Consider the following 13,979-nt stretch of genomic DNA (forward strand, 5'->3'; position numbering starts at 1 on the left):
TATTGATACATTTATCTAAAGCTAGATAATGATCAATCTATTAAATACATTAATTTGTATGTCAATAACTGTACATTCTTTGTTTTTGAGTATAAGCATATTTTATAACATCTTATTTTTCCCATTTTCAAAACTTGTTTTTCTGGAATATTTGTTAGTACAAAATCAATAAACATATTAAGATTTTTTTAGTATTTAAAGATTTTGTTGATAAATTCAATTAATGATCGATTTTGATGAGGTTGCAAAAAGAAGATTGAAGAAAAAGCGGATGAGCAATAGGAAGTATTTAGCTATCAATATCAACTCGCGTGATTATTCAGATATATTAAATAATCTTAAAATTCCATTTCTTGCACTTAAACACCGCATCTTTTTTTCACTTGAAGTTTTTAAATAGACCGTGATTTATATCTACTTGAACAGAGAATTGATCAACACATTGGCTATAGTGAAGTTTGTTAAAGAAATGTAATTTGACGCGGGTGTTATCAGATCGCATCGAAAGAATGATGGCGGAACAGAATCAATAATATTTTTGTATTATAGTGACATCTATTCGATACACAGCAAAGCAAATATGACAAGAAATTAGACGTTTAAGACGTGGTTTTTGTATATGAAGTTGAAGGTAACCGAAATGCATAAAAATGAGCGCATAACATAAGGCTTCTGAAACGTATAAATATGTGTATACCACCACAACAGAAATGCACGAATTTGTGCATGTCGTATACAATGTGTTGTAAATCTGTTTATGATTCATAAATTCTACTATTTGTTAAAACATTATATTCATATTGAGATGGCTAATAGACTTGTGAATTTTCTGTAATTAATTGCCACTATATTTAACTCATTTAAATTTTCTGTTTGTAATTATTATAACACATAGCGATTTGCTTAGTACCTGTAGAATAGTGCCAATCCGATAAAAATAATATGAGAAAAAAATAGAATGTCATTTTAGCTCGGACAATATTATTTACATATTTATTACCTTTTGAAAAATAATATTCAAATACTTTTCCTTCTTCGAAGTAGTATTTAAGTATACTTGATTTTGTTATGGTATTGGAGATTGGATATAAATATATAGCATGCTGCAAAAAGTGACTTAGTAAATTTGAGTAATTTTGACATAAGCTTATTTATTGCTGTTTAAGGTTTGAGACTTTTTTCTGAACTTAAAACTATGATTAAGAATTAATTAAAAATAGTGTTTAGTCATGTCAACTCATTTGAAAATAGTTTTAACTATGTTGGTTTTCACACCATGTTCACAATATGTATCAGAAGTAAATATTAAATTTTTAACCAGTATGATTTTATTTTACTTCTGATAAAATATAAATTTGTAATAAGTAAAAAAATATATAAAAACCATTGGGCAAATATAGGTAAATTAAAAATTCAACATCATGCTTTAGATATTGTTATGAAACTTGTCACATTTCATTGTTTGATAAAAAAATAAGGTCACAGCTATTCTATGCAAAGTGCAGTATTTGTGATGTAGGGAGGTATGTAACATACTTAGAATGTTTAACTGGTATCTTGGCATTGATAATATCGTTCGGTTTGTGCTATATGGTCACATTTTTGAACCAACCAAGAATAACACTCCTTGCAATCCATCCAAAAAATCAAATTTATTATCACTCTGTTTCTAAATTTTGTTGACCTAAAAAACTTTTTAAACTATGATAACTATGTAGCGATATGATAACTTTTTAAAATTGTGTATGATATCATAATCCTAATTTAAAATAAAAAAAATGGATGCTGATATAAGATATATCAAGCAAACGTAAAGTTGGCAAAAATGGTTTAGATGGTAAAAATGTTAATTTGTAGACAATTATAAAATATTTGTCATTACAGAATATATTTCTTGGGTTGTTGACCCGTGTTATTATTTCCCTTTTTCCTACTTTTCCTTCACTATTGGAGTGGCCATTATGGTACTGAAATTGTGTAATGCAAAAATAGTGAACTGTAATTGTTTATTTTAAATACTATATACTGTATCTAGGTTGTCAAATGAATTGCTGTGACTCGGTATGTAAATATAACATATTATATATAATTTAGTAATAAATTGCTGATCTACAGCAATCGTTAAAAAGTAGTTCTTTGTAATTGTTACTAGCAGATACGATATGTTTACGTGGTTTGAGCATACAACGGTTTGCCCTCCATCTACAGCGATCAATCCCATTTAGATTTCTCACAAAACACACTATGAACAACAGTGTTTTTCACTGCAAAGCGTGCATTTTCACGGTTCTGGCAACTCAACATCTCCATTGCAGAAGTCAAAGATACTGGAAGCGTTGCAGGTTTTCAAACGCAGTTGATATAAGTTAATCTTTCATTTTCAATCACTGGAATATCATAGCCATAGTTAATTTTCAATAATTTATTTGCAATCTGTAAAATATATATTTAAACCATCACATTTTATCAAGTGTTTTTCGCAACCGAAATGTAAGTGTGAAATCAATATATTGATGAAATTGATTTGCCGTGCATAATGACTGAATCCTTGATGTACTATACCATTATGCCGATTTGCTTGGCATTGCAGTACGTTGATAGTAGTAGGTTTGAATTATCATGTAAGATTGCAACATGTTGCCACTCTATATCAACTTTCCCTCGTAAAAAGAGGAGAAATAAATACAAAATTGATAACAAAAAATATAAATCATTACCGTAACACATGATTCACGAGTTTATTGTTAAATTGCCTTTTCAAAACATAACAGAATATTTAATATAATTTTATTTTATGGGTGCATATGTCGTTATACTAAAATGCTTTAATATTATTTGAGCAAGATGTTTTACATATGCCGAGAGAATTGGACCACTCAAACATGACTGACTTGTGACTTTATGGATCACGTTAATGCCTTCATTATGCACTATTGATTGCAGATAGGGGTCAGAAAGAGTTTTTATAGAGATGTCGGTACATATTTATGCGTGCAAAGTAATATGTTATAATGTAACGATGGTATTCCTTTGGCGCAGGTATCAGCAAATTGACCCAGGGGGACGGCAAGCACCTAGCGGATCCCGAGGTTCTGCGGCGCCTGACCTCCTCTGTGTCGTGCGCTCTGGACGAGGCGGCCGCCGCACTCACGCGCATGCGCACCGACCAACCACGCACTACCAACACAGACAAAGGGTGAGTGTGTTACAAACGTGCCTATTCCAAACTCTCGAGCCTATTCCAAATTACATTGAAAGATCATTCTAAAATAGTTAGCTGCCTCATCCAATTTTAAATATTTGACATTTGTTATTAACACACTTGGGACGGGAAAGTTATTTCTACCCGTTTGGTCGATTGATGTTTAAGGATGGGAAGGGTATTTTTACATTCTGCGCCGGCCTCATTTTTAAAGTCAGAAAAAGAGAATTACATATTTAATGTTTTTGTATGAATATATTATGCACCAATCTCTTTGTCAAGGTCTTAACTAATATGTATTTAATTATCAAATCCTGTCGCTAGCGGTCCGCAGGCGTAAAAAACCCCTCCGAAAAGTGTTAAAAGGCTTCGATTTGGGATGTTTTGATTTTCATTGTCAATATTAGTGCTTTAATTGAATATAACTATTTTCAATATAAATATCTGATTCTAAAACGGTGCCATTATTTTAAAACCACTTAACTAAAAAATTTGAAACAAGTCGAAACAAGAATGTCCGAACACTGTTTGGGTTATTCAATAAAAACAAATGGGTCAATATTTGACTCTGGCAAAGTAAGACTGACGAGTCGGAATACAATTTACCCGAGCAGTGCTCAGGCTCGTCAAATGCAATACAAACTCCTTGCCCGAGTCACGCTCTGCTTTTCAGCAACTGGTTAACTAAGTGAATTTTATTAGTGTCTTGATTGCAAGATTATTGGATTCCCGGTTGATACTCAAATTCCAAGGAACGTTTAAGAATTCTGTGTATTTTTGTTCAGTGGGGGTGGCGGCAGTAGCGAGTGTGCACCGAGTTTAGCCGAGGCATGTTCGGATGGAGATGTCGGGACAGTCAAGAAGCTTCTAACGGAAGGCAGATCGGTCCACGAAACCACAGAGGAAGGAGAGAGTCTACTGTCCCTCGCCTGCAGCGCGGGATATTACGAACTGGCACAGGTTTATCTTTCTTTCTATTTATTTATTACTTTTCAAATGCTTATATCTATATATATTTATAAGTTGTGTTTTGACTTCGTAAATTTATTCAAATCATCAGACTTACAGCACGTGGAAATCAATCGTAAATAATGATAAGAATAATTAACTTTAAATGTTCTTGATTAATGAGCATGAAATAGATTACAGCGCAATGATTTTTTTTATAGATATATTAGAATACAAAAAGATGCAGTTTATTGAGGATGTCTATCCTGATAAACCCTTATTTAATCGCACAATGTCAAAAGGATGTCATTTCAGATTAATTACGCTGTACAGACCATCAACTGAAGCTTTGAGACTTCAGTTTAGTTAAATTCTAGCCACAACTGATTATCAGCTGTATGTGGGATTAACTTGGTTCAACGTCATGTGTGACCAAATAAAGGTTGAAACTAAAAATGTCTATAAAATTACAAGAATATGTTAACAAATTCTGTGCGACATATGTGCCGCATGACCTGCCCAGTTCCACTTTTGTTCCGCAATTCTTTGAGCCACACTGTTACTTTGGTCTTTTCCCTTATCCAAACATTAGTTTTTCGGTCCCTTACGGTGAAGACTGACCGGAGCCATTTGATCGTAACGTAACACGTTACTATGCGAGCATTCGTATAGTCAGTACAGCGAGCCGAGCGCTCCATCCATAGTTTCGGATGCTCGCTGCGAGCAATGTTACGACGTTACGTTACGACGAAATGCTCCGGTCAGTCTTCACCCTAAAAGATATGTTTAGCATCCTTCTCTCCAGTCAAATGTCAATGATAAAATGGTGTCACACAAAACAACGAATTGAAAATAATGTAATTTCTGCAGGTGTTATTAGCGATGCACGCTAATGTGGAAGACCGCGGTATCAAGGGAGACTGCACTCCCTTGATGGAAGCCGCCAGCGCAGGCCACCAGGACATTGTGAGGCTGCTGATTGCGCACGGAGCCGATGTCAACGCTCAATCCTCATCTGGTAACTATCTTTTCTTTATCAAATACTTCTATTATTTTATATGAAAAAATCATCTTTATAGATTATACAGAACTTATATATTTTTGCAATATTAGATGCTTGTAAGAATTTTATAAGGAACATTAAATCAAATGTTTAAATAAACATCTAATGTTTAATTAAAAAAAATCTTTTTGGTTTGATTTTTAAAAATGAATATTAATAATAATTTTTTTATTTTCACATATTTATAACGTTTTGTTTTATGGTAACTTTTTTCATGAATTATATTTATTATTCTGTTCATATTAAAAAGCACTTATTCCTATTGATTTTTGTGATTAAAGAGGAATGAATGGAAGTAAATACAGTGGAAGTCGGTTATAACAGATTGCACCCCGGTATAAACAATTTGTCCAAAATGAAAATTTTTCTTAGAACATTTTTTTTTAAATTTTCTTTATTACAATTTTTTTTATATAAATTATAAATAAATTTTTTTTTTATTTTTTTCTAAAGGATCTTTTTTTAAGAACATAATTTTTCACAAAAATCATGATTTTTATTGGGTCAAAATCTTATTGAGCCTCTCTAGCCATCGGATCGCAGTCTCTAATCCTTGCAATGCTTGATAGCATGTTGGAACATTAACTGACTCTTCCTATTGCATGTCTTCGTCAACTTCCTCTAAACTTGTATTGTTGTTTACATTTTCGACCATATTTTCACCTGTTAAGATATGACAGGTTATTTCATCCTAAAAAAATGGCAAAAAGAACCCATGGTTTATCGGAATATGTGTTATAAAAGACGCATTATAACCGGCTTCTGCTGTATTTATCTTTTTTGTAGCATATGAAAATCAATGATAAATACTACAACAATAGTGTTTTTTATAAATTTATATATTTTAACAATATTTTTAATTGTAATAATTAAATTTAAAATGGAACTAATTACGGTAAATTACACCGTTTGATTTAATATACTAGCTGAATATTTGACAGGCTTAAAAACCTATCTAGTATCCAGATGATATTTTGCTGTTTTCGAGAAAAATATTTCTTTGTAATTTTTATTGATGTCTTAAAATAGATTAAGAAGCCCATTGAAATGGGAATATGGTAGTCGGGTATTCCCGTTTTAAAAGACTTCACCTGTGTTTAGATATCAATAAAAATCTTGAAAAAAATAACTCCTATGTGGAGCAAATCTATTATTTGGGAACAAAAATTTGGACACTCGAAATATTGTGATTTCTTTATATTAAAAGTTCTTCATGGTCTATGCAAATCTACTTGAAACTTTTTTCAATAGATAATACTCTGATTCGCTTATCACGCAGAATTGTCATAGTTCCGAGAATAATATTTAACCCTTTGGTTACCAAAATTCAATATATCGGCTTTCGGTACTCTAGCCAGATACCAGATCATTTGGATCTGAATTATTAAAGTATCAGATACATTTTAGACAGTATGTTAGGGATTCCTTCAGTGTTGTGCAAAAATTTTCGGTTCATATTGTGTGATTTCTCTCAGAATTAAATTATTGATCATTTATATCTTACAATAACTTGTAATATTACAAAAATTTAAGTTGCCAAAATACTTAAAGAGAAACGAGAAAATAAAAGGACATAAAACCAAATTTGTTTGTTTTCGCGAAAAGTAAGTTTATTAAAGCTGTGATATTATTCAATAAGATAAATTTTTACTTGTTAAGGTTAATAAACAATATGCAATAAATTGATACAAATATGATACATTTATTGCATTACTAAAAAATAAAAACATTTTTTATTTGTTAATTACACGCACCCCTACACTATTTCTTTCAACACCAGATGTCCGCGATTCGTTTGATCTGTTATGCAAACGGCGTAAAAAGGAGATGGACTCTAAGCGAGCAGCATGTACTTATTAGTCATTATGTTAGTGATTTTTTATAACGTTGCATACATTTAGTTAAATATAACCCAAGAGATGTTTTACATTATGAAATACATTTTGCTTTTGAATTATTTATGTTTTAATTGTGGTTTTTCTGGCATAGTAATCCCAATAGTTGAGGTTACCAAAGGGTTTATCAAATATTATTGCATCTTTTTCCGACCATTTATCACTCAAATCCTTTTTTTTATTTTGATTATTTTTAACCTTTTGTTACGTCAGTTATTAAATAAATGTTAATAAGTCACAACGGAAGAAATGTGCGCAGGCAACACCCCCCTGATGTACGGGTGCGCCGGCGGACACGAGGGCGTGGTGGCCGCGCTGCTGGAGGCCGGGGCCAACGTAGAGGACCACAACGAGAACGGCCACACGCCGCTCATGGAAGCCGCCTCCGCCGGCCATGTACCAGTCGCTAAGGTAATAACTCGCAACTCAATTTTCTTCTTTTTGGCTCCCTATGACAAGCGTATGAAAGGCTCTTTGATACATCTATGTAATACTTATCCGCACCCAATAGTGCATAGGGCACTGCATCGTATAGAAGCAGTGTTATCTTGATTGTTAAATACACAAAATCAGCCTTACGCTTCAGGTAACAGTCCAGGGTCATATTTGCATACTATGGACGCGACTATTCCAAATTAAATTGAAATATCATTCTAAAATAGATAGCTGCCTCGTGCAATTTTAAATATTTGACATTTCGCTCACTCCTTTCAAGAACGTCATAAATCAAAAATCGTCAATTTTCAGTTTTGCGTGTTTTCGGAATGCCCAGAAAATGTACTATATCCCAGCAAAAGCGGCATATTTTTAACTTAATATTTATCCGCTACAGGGCAGAAAGTGTTGTTTTTGCATTTTGAATAAAAAGTATTGATTAAGTATTTTTTTAAATATACTAATTATTTTTCAAATGGAGAAAAAACTTTCAGGTTTTACCTAAAAAGATCTGTTGCACAGTAAAAAGTTCAATAAGTAGCTTGATATTTATTTTTAATATTTTGTGTTATATTTTGAAACTTTAAAAACATTCTCCTGAAAAATCAAGTTTTTTGATTTATGACGTTCTTGAAAGGAGTGAGCGATTTATTATCAATACACTTTGGACGGAAAAGGTATTTCTATCCATTCAGTCAATTGATGCTTAAGTACAGGTAAGGTATTTCTATCCATTCCGTCAATTGATGCTTAAGGACGAGAAGGGTATTTTTAATTTGTGCGCAAAGAAGAAATACATATTTAATAATAATAATAATAAAATTGGATAACTTATATAGCGCCATTTTCGTAAAAAAATACCTCAAGGGCGCTTCACTGTGAATGAATTGGGGAAAATATTATGGTGGAAATGATTTAGCGAACAAATGTGTTTTTAGTCGTTTTCTAAAGATCATCTCACTCTCACTATTTCTAACCATTGGTGGAAGAGCATTCCACGCCGTCGGTCCCGCAACAGCAAAGGCACGCTCGCCAAATTTAGTGCGTTGGTTGCGAGCTGGTAAGATAACTTTGCCCATTGCAGATGTTGTAGCCGATCGAAGCGTGAGACGTCTATCAACCAATTCATCTGGAATACACAGCTCCTTAAGATACTCTGGAGCCATATTGTGTATTGATTTATACATGAGTAGGCAGAGTTTATACTCAACCCTTTCGGGAAAGCGTAACCAGTGGAGTTTGTGAAGTAGTGGGGTGATGTGACTGAATTTAGAAATTCCAAAAATTAGTCTCGCTGCTGCGTTTAACACTGATTGCAGTCGAGTCATTTTATTGTTTGGTAGACCCGTGTATATACCGTTACAATAATCTACTCTCGATATTACAAACGCATTTATTAATTGACGGGCAGCATTAACTGGCAGATTCTTGCGAATGCTTTTAATTGGCCTTAGCTGATAAAAACATGTACTTGTTGTTTTGCTAATTTGAGTCTCAAGGGAGAGATCAGAATCTAAGAACACGCCGAGCAGTTTGACGGCCGGTGTAGTTGTACTCTTTGGATTGAGTGGTGTCGTGTTATCAATCAAATTCTGTCGTTTAGGTGTGGCTATCCAGAGATGTTCCGTTTTGGACGGGTTTAACGTCAATCTGCTTTCAGCCATCCATTCTCCTATTCTCTCAATGCACTTATTAATAGAGTCAACAAGTTTATATTTTTCCTCCGGCCTACAATAAAAATAAATTTGAGTGTCATCCGCATAGCAGTGAGACCACAATCCGTGTGACTTTATAATATTTTCTATGTCTTTCGTATATAGAAGGTATAGAAGAGGACCTAGGACTGATCCCTGGGGTACACCAGTAGAGACGGAATGATAAGGGGATTTAACTTTTTGAAAAATGACTGAATATTCACGTTCTCGAAGGTATGAGCAAAACCATGCAAGTGCTTTATCACAGATGCCGTATGTCTTCCTCAAGCGTTCCAGCAGAATATTGTGATCAACCGTGTCGAAAGCAGCACTCATATCCAAAAAGGAAACCAAAACAAGGTCACCAGCATCCACAGCAGTTATTATATCAGACAGTACTCTCACTACGCCTGTCTCTGTAGAGTGGTATCGCCTGTATGCCGATTGCCTCTCTGAAAACAACTTGTTATTTTCGACATACGTTGTCAGTCTATGGGCAACAATTTTCTCTATTATTTTTGATATGACAGGAAGGTTGGAAATTGGGCGGTAGCTTGAAAGGTCCTCGGAGTCCATCTGAGAATTTTTTATTAGTGGTGTAACGTTTGCCTTTTTCATGGCCCTTGGAACAATGCTTTTCTCCAGAGACATGTTTATAAGATCTCTTATAAATGGAGCAATCTCGTTAACACATTCTTTCAAAAGCCATGTCGGTAGTGGGTCCAGTAAACACTGTTTATTGGGCAAAGCATTAATAAGTTTTGTTACCTCACTTATATTTGTGGACTCGAAAAATTTCAGATACTGCAAGGCATTACAGGAAATTGTTGGATTTTTAACCAATGATGTTGCTTTCCGAATATTTTCGATTTTATTTTTGAAAAAAATAGCGAATTCGGAAGCAGTGGCTTGTGTGTTGATTTTAAGTTCACAATCTCCGCGGACAGATTGCAGACTTTGCCACAGGAGTTTCGGAGACGACCTATGTTCTCTAATTCTCGAACACCAATATGCAGATTGTTTTGATTGAATCAAAAATCTATTAGTGGTTTGTGCTTCGAGCCACTTTAAGCGATCTGAAACTAATAGCGTCTTTCTATATTTACGCTCAAAACGCCGTAGTTTTTGTTTTCCATGTCGACATTCCTCGTCAAACCATGCATCTGATTTCCTTTTACGAACGGTTTTCGTGGTTAAAGGCGCATGTTTGTCTATCAAGCTGAAAAGTACACCATTGTACAAATCAGCCAGCTGGTCGACATTCTTGGAACTACGATCAGTATCCAGACCAATTAAGGAGTTCGAGATATCGGTCTTAAATTTATTAATATCTAGTTTCCTCCACGACCGTGATGTGAAGGATCTGTAGATAGGGGTGGGTTTGCCGATATTGATTTCGCCATGTACTAGTTTGTGATCTGACAGTCCGATGTCTGTTACATTGACTGCAATATGTTCATCACATTTGCGTCGTATTATAACATCCAATATACCTCCTGCGTTATGAGTTGAGGTATTTACTTCTTGAAGACAATCAAAATCACTCAGAAGTACATTAAAGCGTTTGGTCGCTGAATCTGTTTCACGGTCGAAACGAATATTTATATCTCCAGTTATAATTCATAATTCTGTGCGAGTAACCGCCCATTCTAACAGGGATTTTATTTCTGAAAAAAATTTAGTAGTCGGTGCCTTAGAGCCGGGCCGATAAATTGTTATGAGAGTAAAATTTTTACTTCCTACTGTTATTCTGCAACAAATGGATTCGAAACTCGAGAACAAAGGTAGTCTTATATTCATTAGTTTAAAATTATTGTTTGTAAGTATAACTAATTTAATGTTTTTATATGAATATTTTTTACCAATCATCTTGTTAAGATCTTAACCATGTGTACATAATTATCAAATCCCATCGCCAATGGTCAGCAAGCAAAAAAACACTCATCCTCTGAAGTTGTTCATGAAGAAAACACTGCTTCCATATAATGCAGTGTCATTTGCTCCATCTGGTGCAGATAAGGGTTAGAAGCATCTGAGACTGGGTGTCATATACGTTAATTGAAAAAATTCCTCATCATGTTTCAAAAGATAATAATCTCATAATAAATTAAATCCTATATTACAACATAAAATCTTAGTGAAATATTATGCAATAAGCATTTATATATTCACTTTAAAGTTTAAAAAAATACATGTCACTCATTCCTTTCAAGAACATCATAAATCAAAAAATTAGATTTTTCAGGAGAACGTTTTTAAACTTTAAAAATATAACACAATGTATTAAAAATAAATATCAAGCCACTTATTGAACTTTTTACTGTGCAACACATATTTTTAGGTAAAACCTGAAGGTTTTTTTCTCCATTTCAAAAATATTTAATATCTTTCAAAAAATAATTAAACAACACCTTTTCATCAAAATGCAAAAACAATGCTTTCTGCCCTATAGCGGGTAAATATTAAGTTAAAAATACGCCGCTTTCACCGGGATATAATACATTTTCTGTTCATTCCGAAAACATGCACAACTGAAAATTGTCGATTTTTGATTTATGACGTTCTTGAAAGGAGTGAGCGATGTGTTATAATTCTACTCTCATCTAAAACTAATGAAATGAAGTGCGCTTTATCACAGCTAGCATTTTCATAATGCAGATAATATTTGTATATCTTACCATTAATAATATATTCTGTGTATTATTATCATGAATTTATAATCTGACTGGAATTTAAACAGCATTCAAGGACATAATGCTTAGAAAGGCCCCATATTTAAGGGAATCAAATGCATTGGCCTTTGCATTATATATTATGCATAGACCAGACCTGTTATGATAATTTCTGCACATACTGGATTCACGAAGTCACTTTCAATATACATCATTCTATAATTATACTTTTTAGAAAGTAGAAGGGTTTTTGTTTTGTTTGGCCAGTATGTATATACATTTTGCTAGGCTTTTTTTTATTTGATCGGAAAAACTTTAATAAATGTAGAGACGTAGTTTATTCCACTTGTGTAAAGGAAACAAAAGATGTGATTTCTGTGAAATTATAAACCGGATAAAATGTAATTATTGATTGAGAGTATCAATTAAACTTTTTATTTACCCTTATTTTTTTTAAATGTCGTAATTGCCACCACTGATTCAAAATGTGAGATCAATTCAATACTGGATTTTGTAATTTTTGGGATGCTTTACTGTCTAAAAGCTACATTAACTTCAAAACCGAAGGAGTTAACTTAATCTTAGACCACTGGACTTGTTTCAATGTACCTAAATACGGGACTATCGTAAATGTATGACCATAAGAAAAACTCTCATTTCACTAAAAATACTTAAAAAATAAATGCAATATTTTTTTTTGAAAACTTTGTTTAAAATACGAACATAAAATATCAGTAAAACGTTGTCACTACGTTCTTTACATGTTTAATTTATTATTAGATTAAAACCAATATTTTTAGCTTTTCCACTTTTTTATTTGACCAGCGACCGGGTTTCGTCGTTACCGACATCATCAGACTGGACCAGTCTGATGATGTCGGTAACGACGAAACCCGGTCGCTGGTCAAATAAAAAAGTGGAAAAGCTAAAAATATTGGTTGTAATCTAATAATAAATTAAAAATGCAATTCCATCACGAAGTGTCAGTGGATAATATAAATCTATTCTTTACATGTGTTGCCTCAGTGCTCCCTAGAAATTGGATATTTGGTGCCACAATGGCATAATTACACTTTTAGAAATATTACAGAAGATTCCATTCGGATGTTGTTGCAATAGAATGGTGCCATTTTACTCAATTCTACAACGACACTTGCGGCATTTCAAACACAAAATCAATTCTGTTGATGTTTCTCGCGATGTAAATAGTCTTCCTGTACATTTTGACATAGTTAACTTTAAAAAAAAAATATATTAAAAAAAATTACGTCATTGTTGCACTAAATGAGGAAAATGTCCCGTAATCTAGAGTTGACAAATATGTTAAGATCCTTCATGGTTTCCAGATCTTGCTGGAGAATGGCGCCGGCATCAACACGCACTCGAACGAGTTCAAGGAGTCGGCGCTCACGCTGGCCTGCTACAAGGGGCACCTGGACATGGTGCGCTTCCTGCTGGCGGCGGGCGCGGACCAGGAGCACAAGACCGACGAGATGCACACGGCGCTCATGGAGGCCTCCATGGACGGCCACGTCGAGGTGGCGCGCTTGCTGCTGGACAGCGGGGCACAGGTATCCATTCCTCTCCATTCTTCGCTGTCGATCTCGATCGTGCTCGATCTTGAAACTCCAAACATCTAAACTCTGCCCGAAGCCTACCCGAATCCCTTTCAGAATTTCAGGATAAAAAATTTAGAGGGAAATGTACTGCAATTTGCAAAATAATGATTTTGTCTACGCGCGCTATAGCTCCCTCCGGAAACCACCTTTCACTGTTCGTTTTGATTAGTCACACATTTTTGTCAGACGGTTTTTTCATCAACCCCGACCCTTATTAGAATACTTGTTAAGGTCATATACTAATCACAAGTAACCGCAGACCCAATTCCGATCTGAACAATGTTTTTTGGCGTCTCGCGCTCTATCGAAAGTAAGCATATAGAACTCTTATAAGCGTCTCCCGCTCTCTACTAACAGTATGTAAAAAATGCTTTTCAGAGTTTCTTGCAAACAATGTGCGAACAGTAAGAAAGTATTTACAGTACAGTATATGTACATCCTGTACAGGACC

General features: G+C 34.1%; 1 protein-coding gene across 41 annotated transcripts in view; it reads left to right on the top strand.

The window, feature by feature from the left end:
* The window catches only part of LOC148310948 (ankyrin repeat and KH domain-containing protein 1-like), a 71,021-nt gene that overhangs the window by 7,803 nt on the left and 49,239 nt on the right, over window positions 1–13,979 (top strand). For 16 of the 41 annotated variants that reach the window (XM_088257399.1, XM_088257402.1, XM_088257403.1 and 13 more), the window contains 5 exons: window positions 3,040–3,196; window positions 3,988–4,162; window positions 5,021–5,168; window positions 7,344–7,519; window positions 13,256–13,480. In XM_088257399.1, the coding sequence (XP_088113525.1) occupies window positions 3,040–3,196; window positions 3,988–4,162; window positions 5,021–5,168; window positions 7,344–7,519; window positions 13,256–13,480 (881 nt within the window). The remainder of the gene's footprint in view (window positions 1–3,039; window positions 3,197–3,987; window positions 4,163–5,020; window positions 5,169–7,343; window positions 7,520–13,255; window positions 13,481–13,979) is intronic. The other 25 variants (XM_088257407.1, XM_088257421.1, XM_088257423.1 and 22 more) reach the window with 2 other exon arrangements.

The sequence above is a fragment of the Brachycentrus maculatus genome, unplaced genomic scaffold (assembly GCF_059751285.1).
Source record: "Brachycentrus maculatus isolate JH-2025_06_01 unplaced genomic scaffold, ASM5975128v1 h1tg000081l, whole genome shotgun sequence".
Taxonomy (NCBI): domain Eukaryota; kingdom Metazoa; phylum Arthropoda; class Insecta; order Trichoptera; family Brachycentridae; genus Brachycentrus; species Brachycentrus maculatus.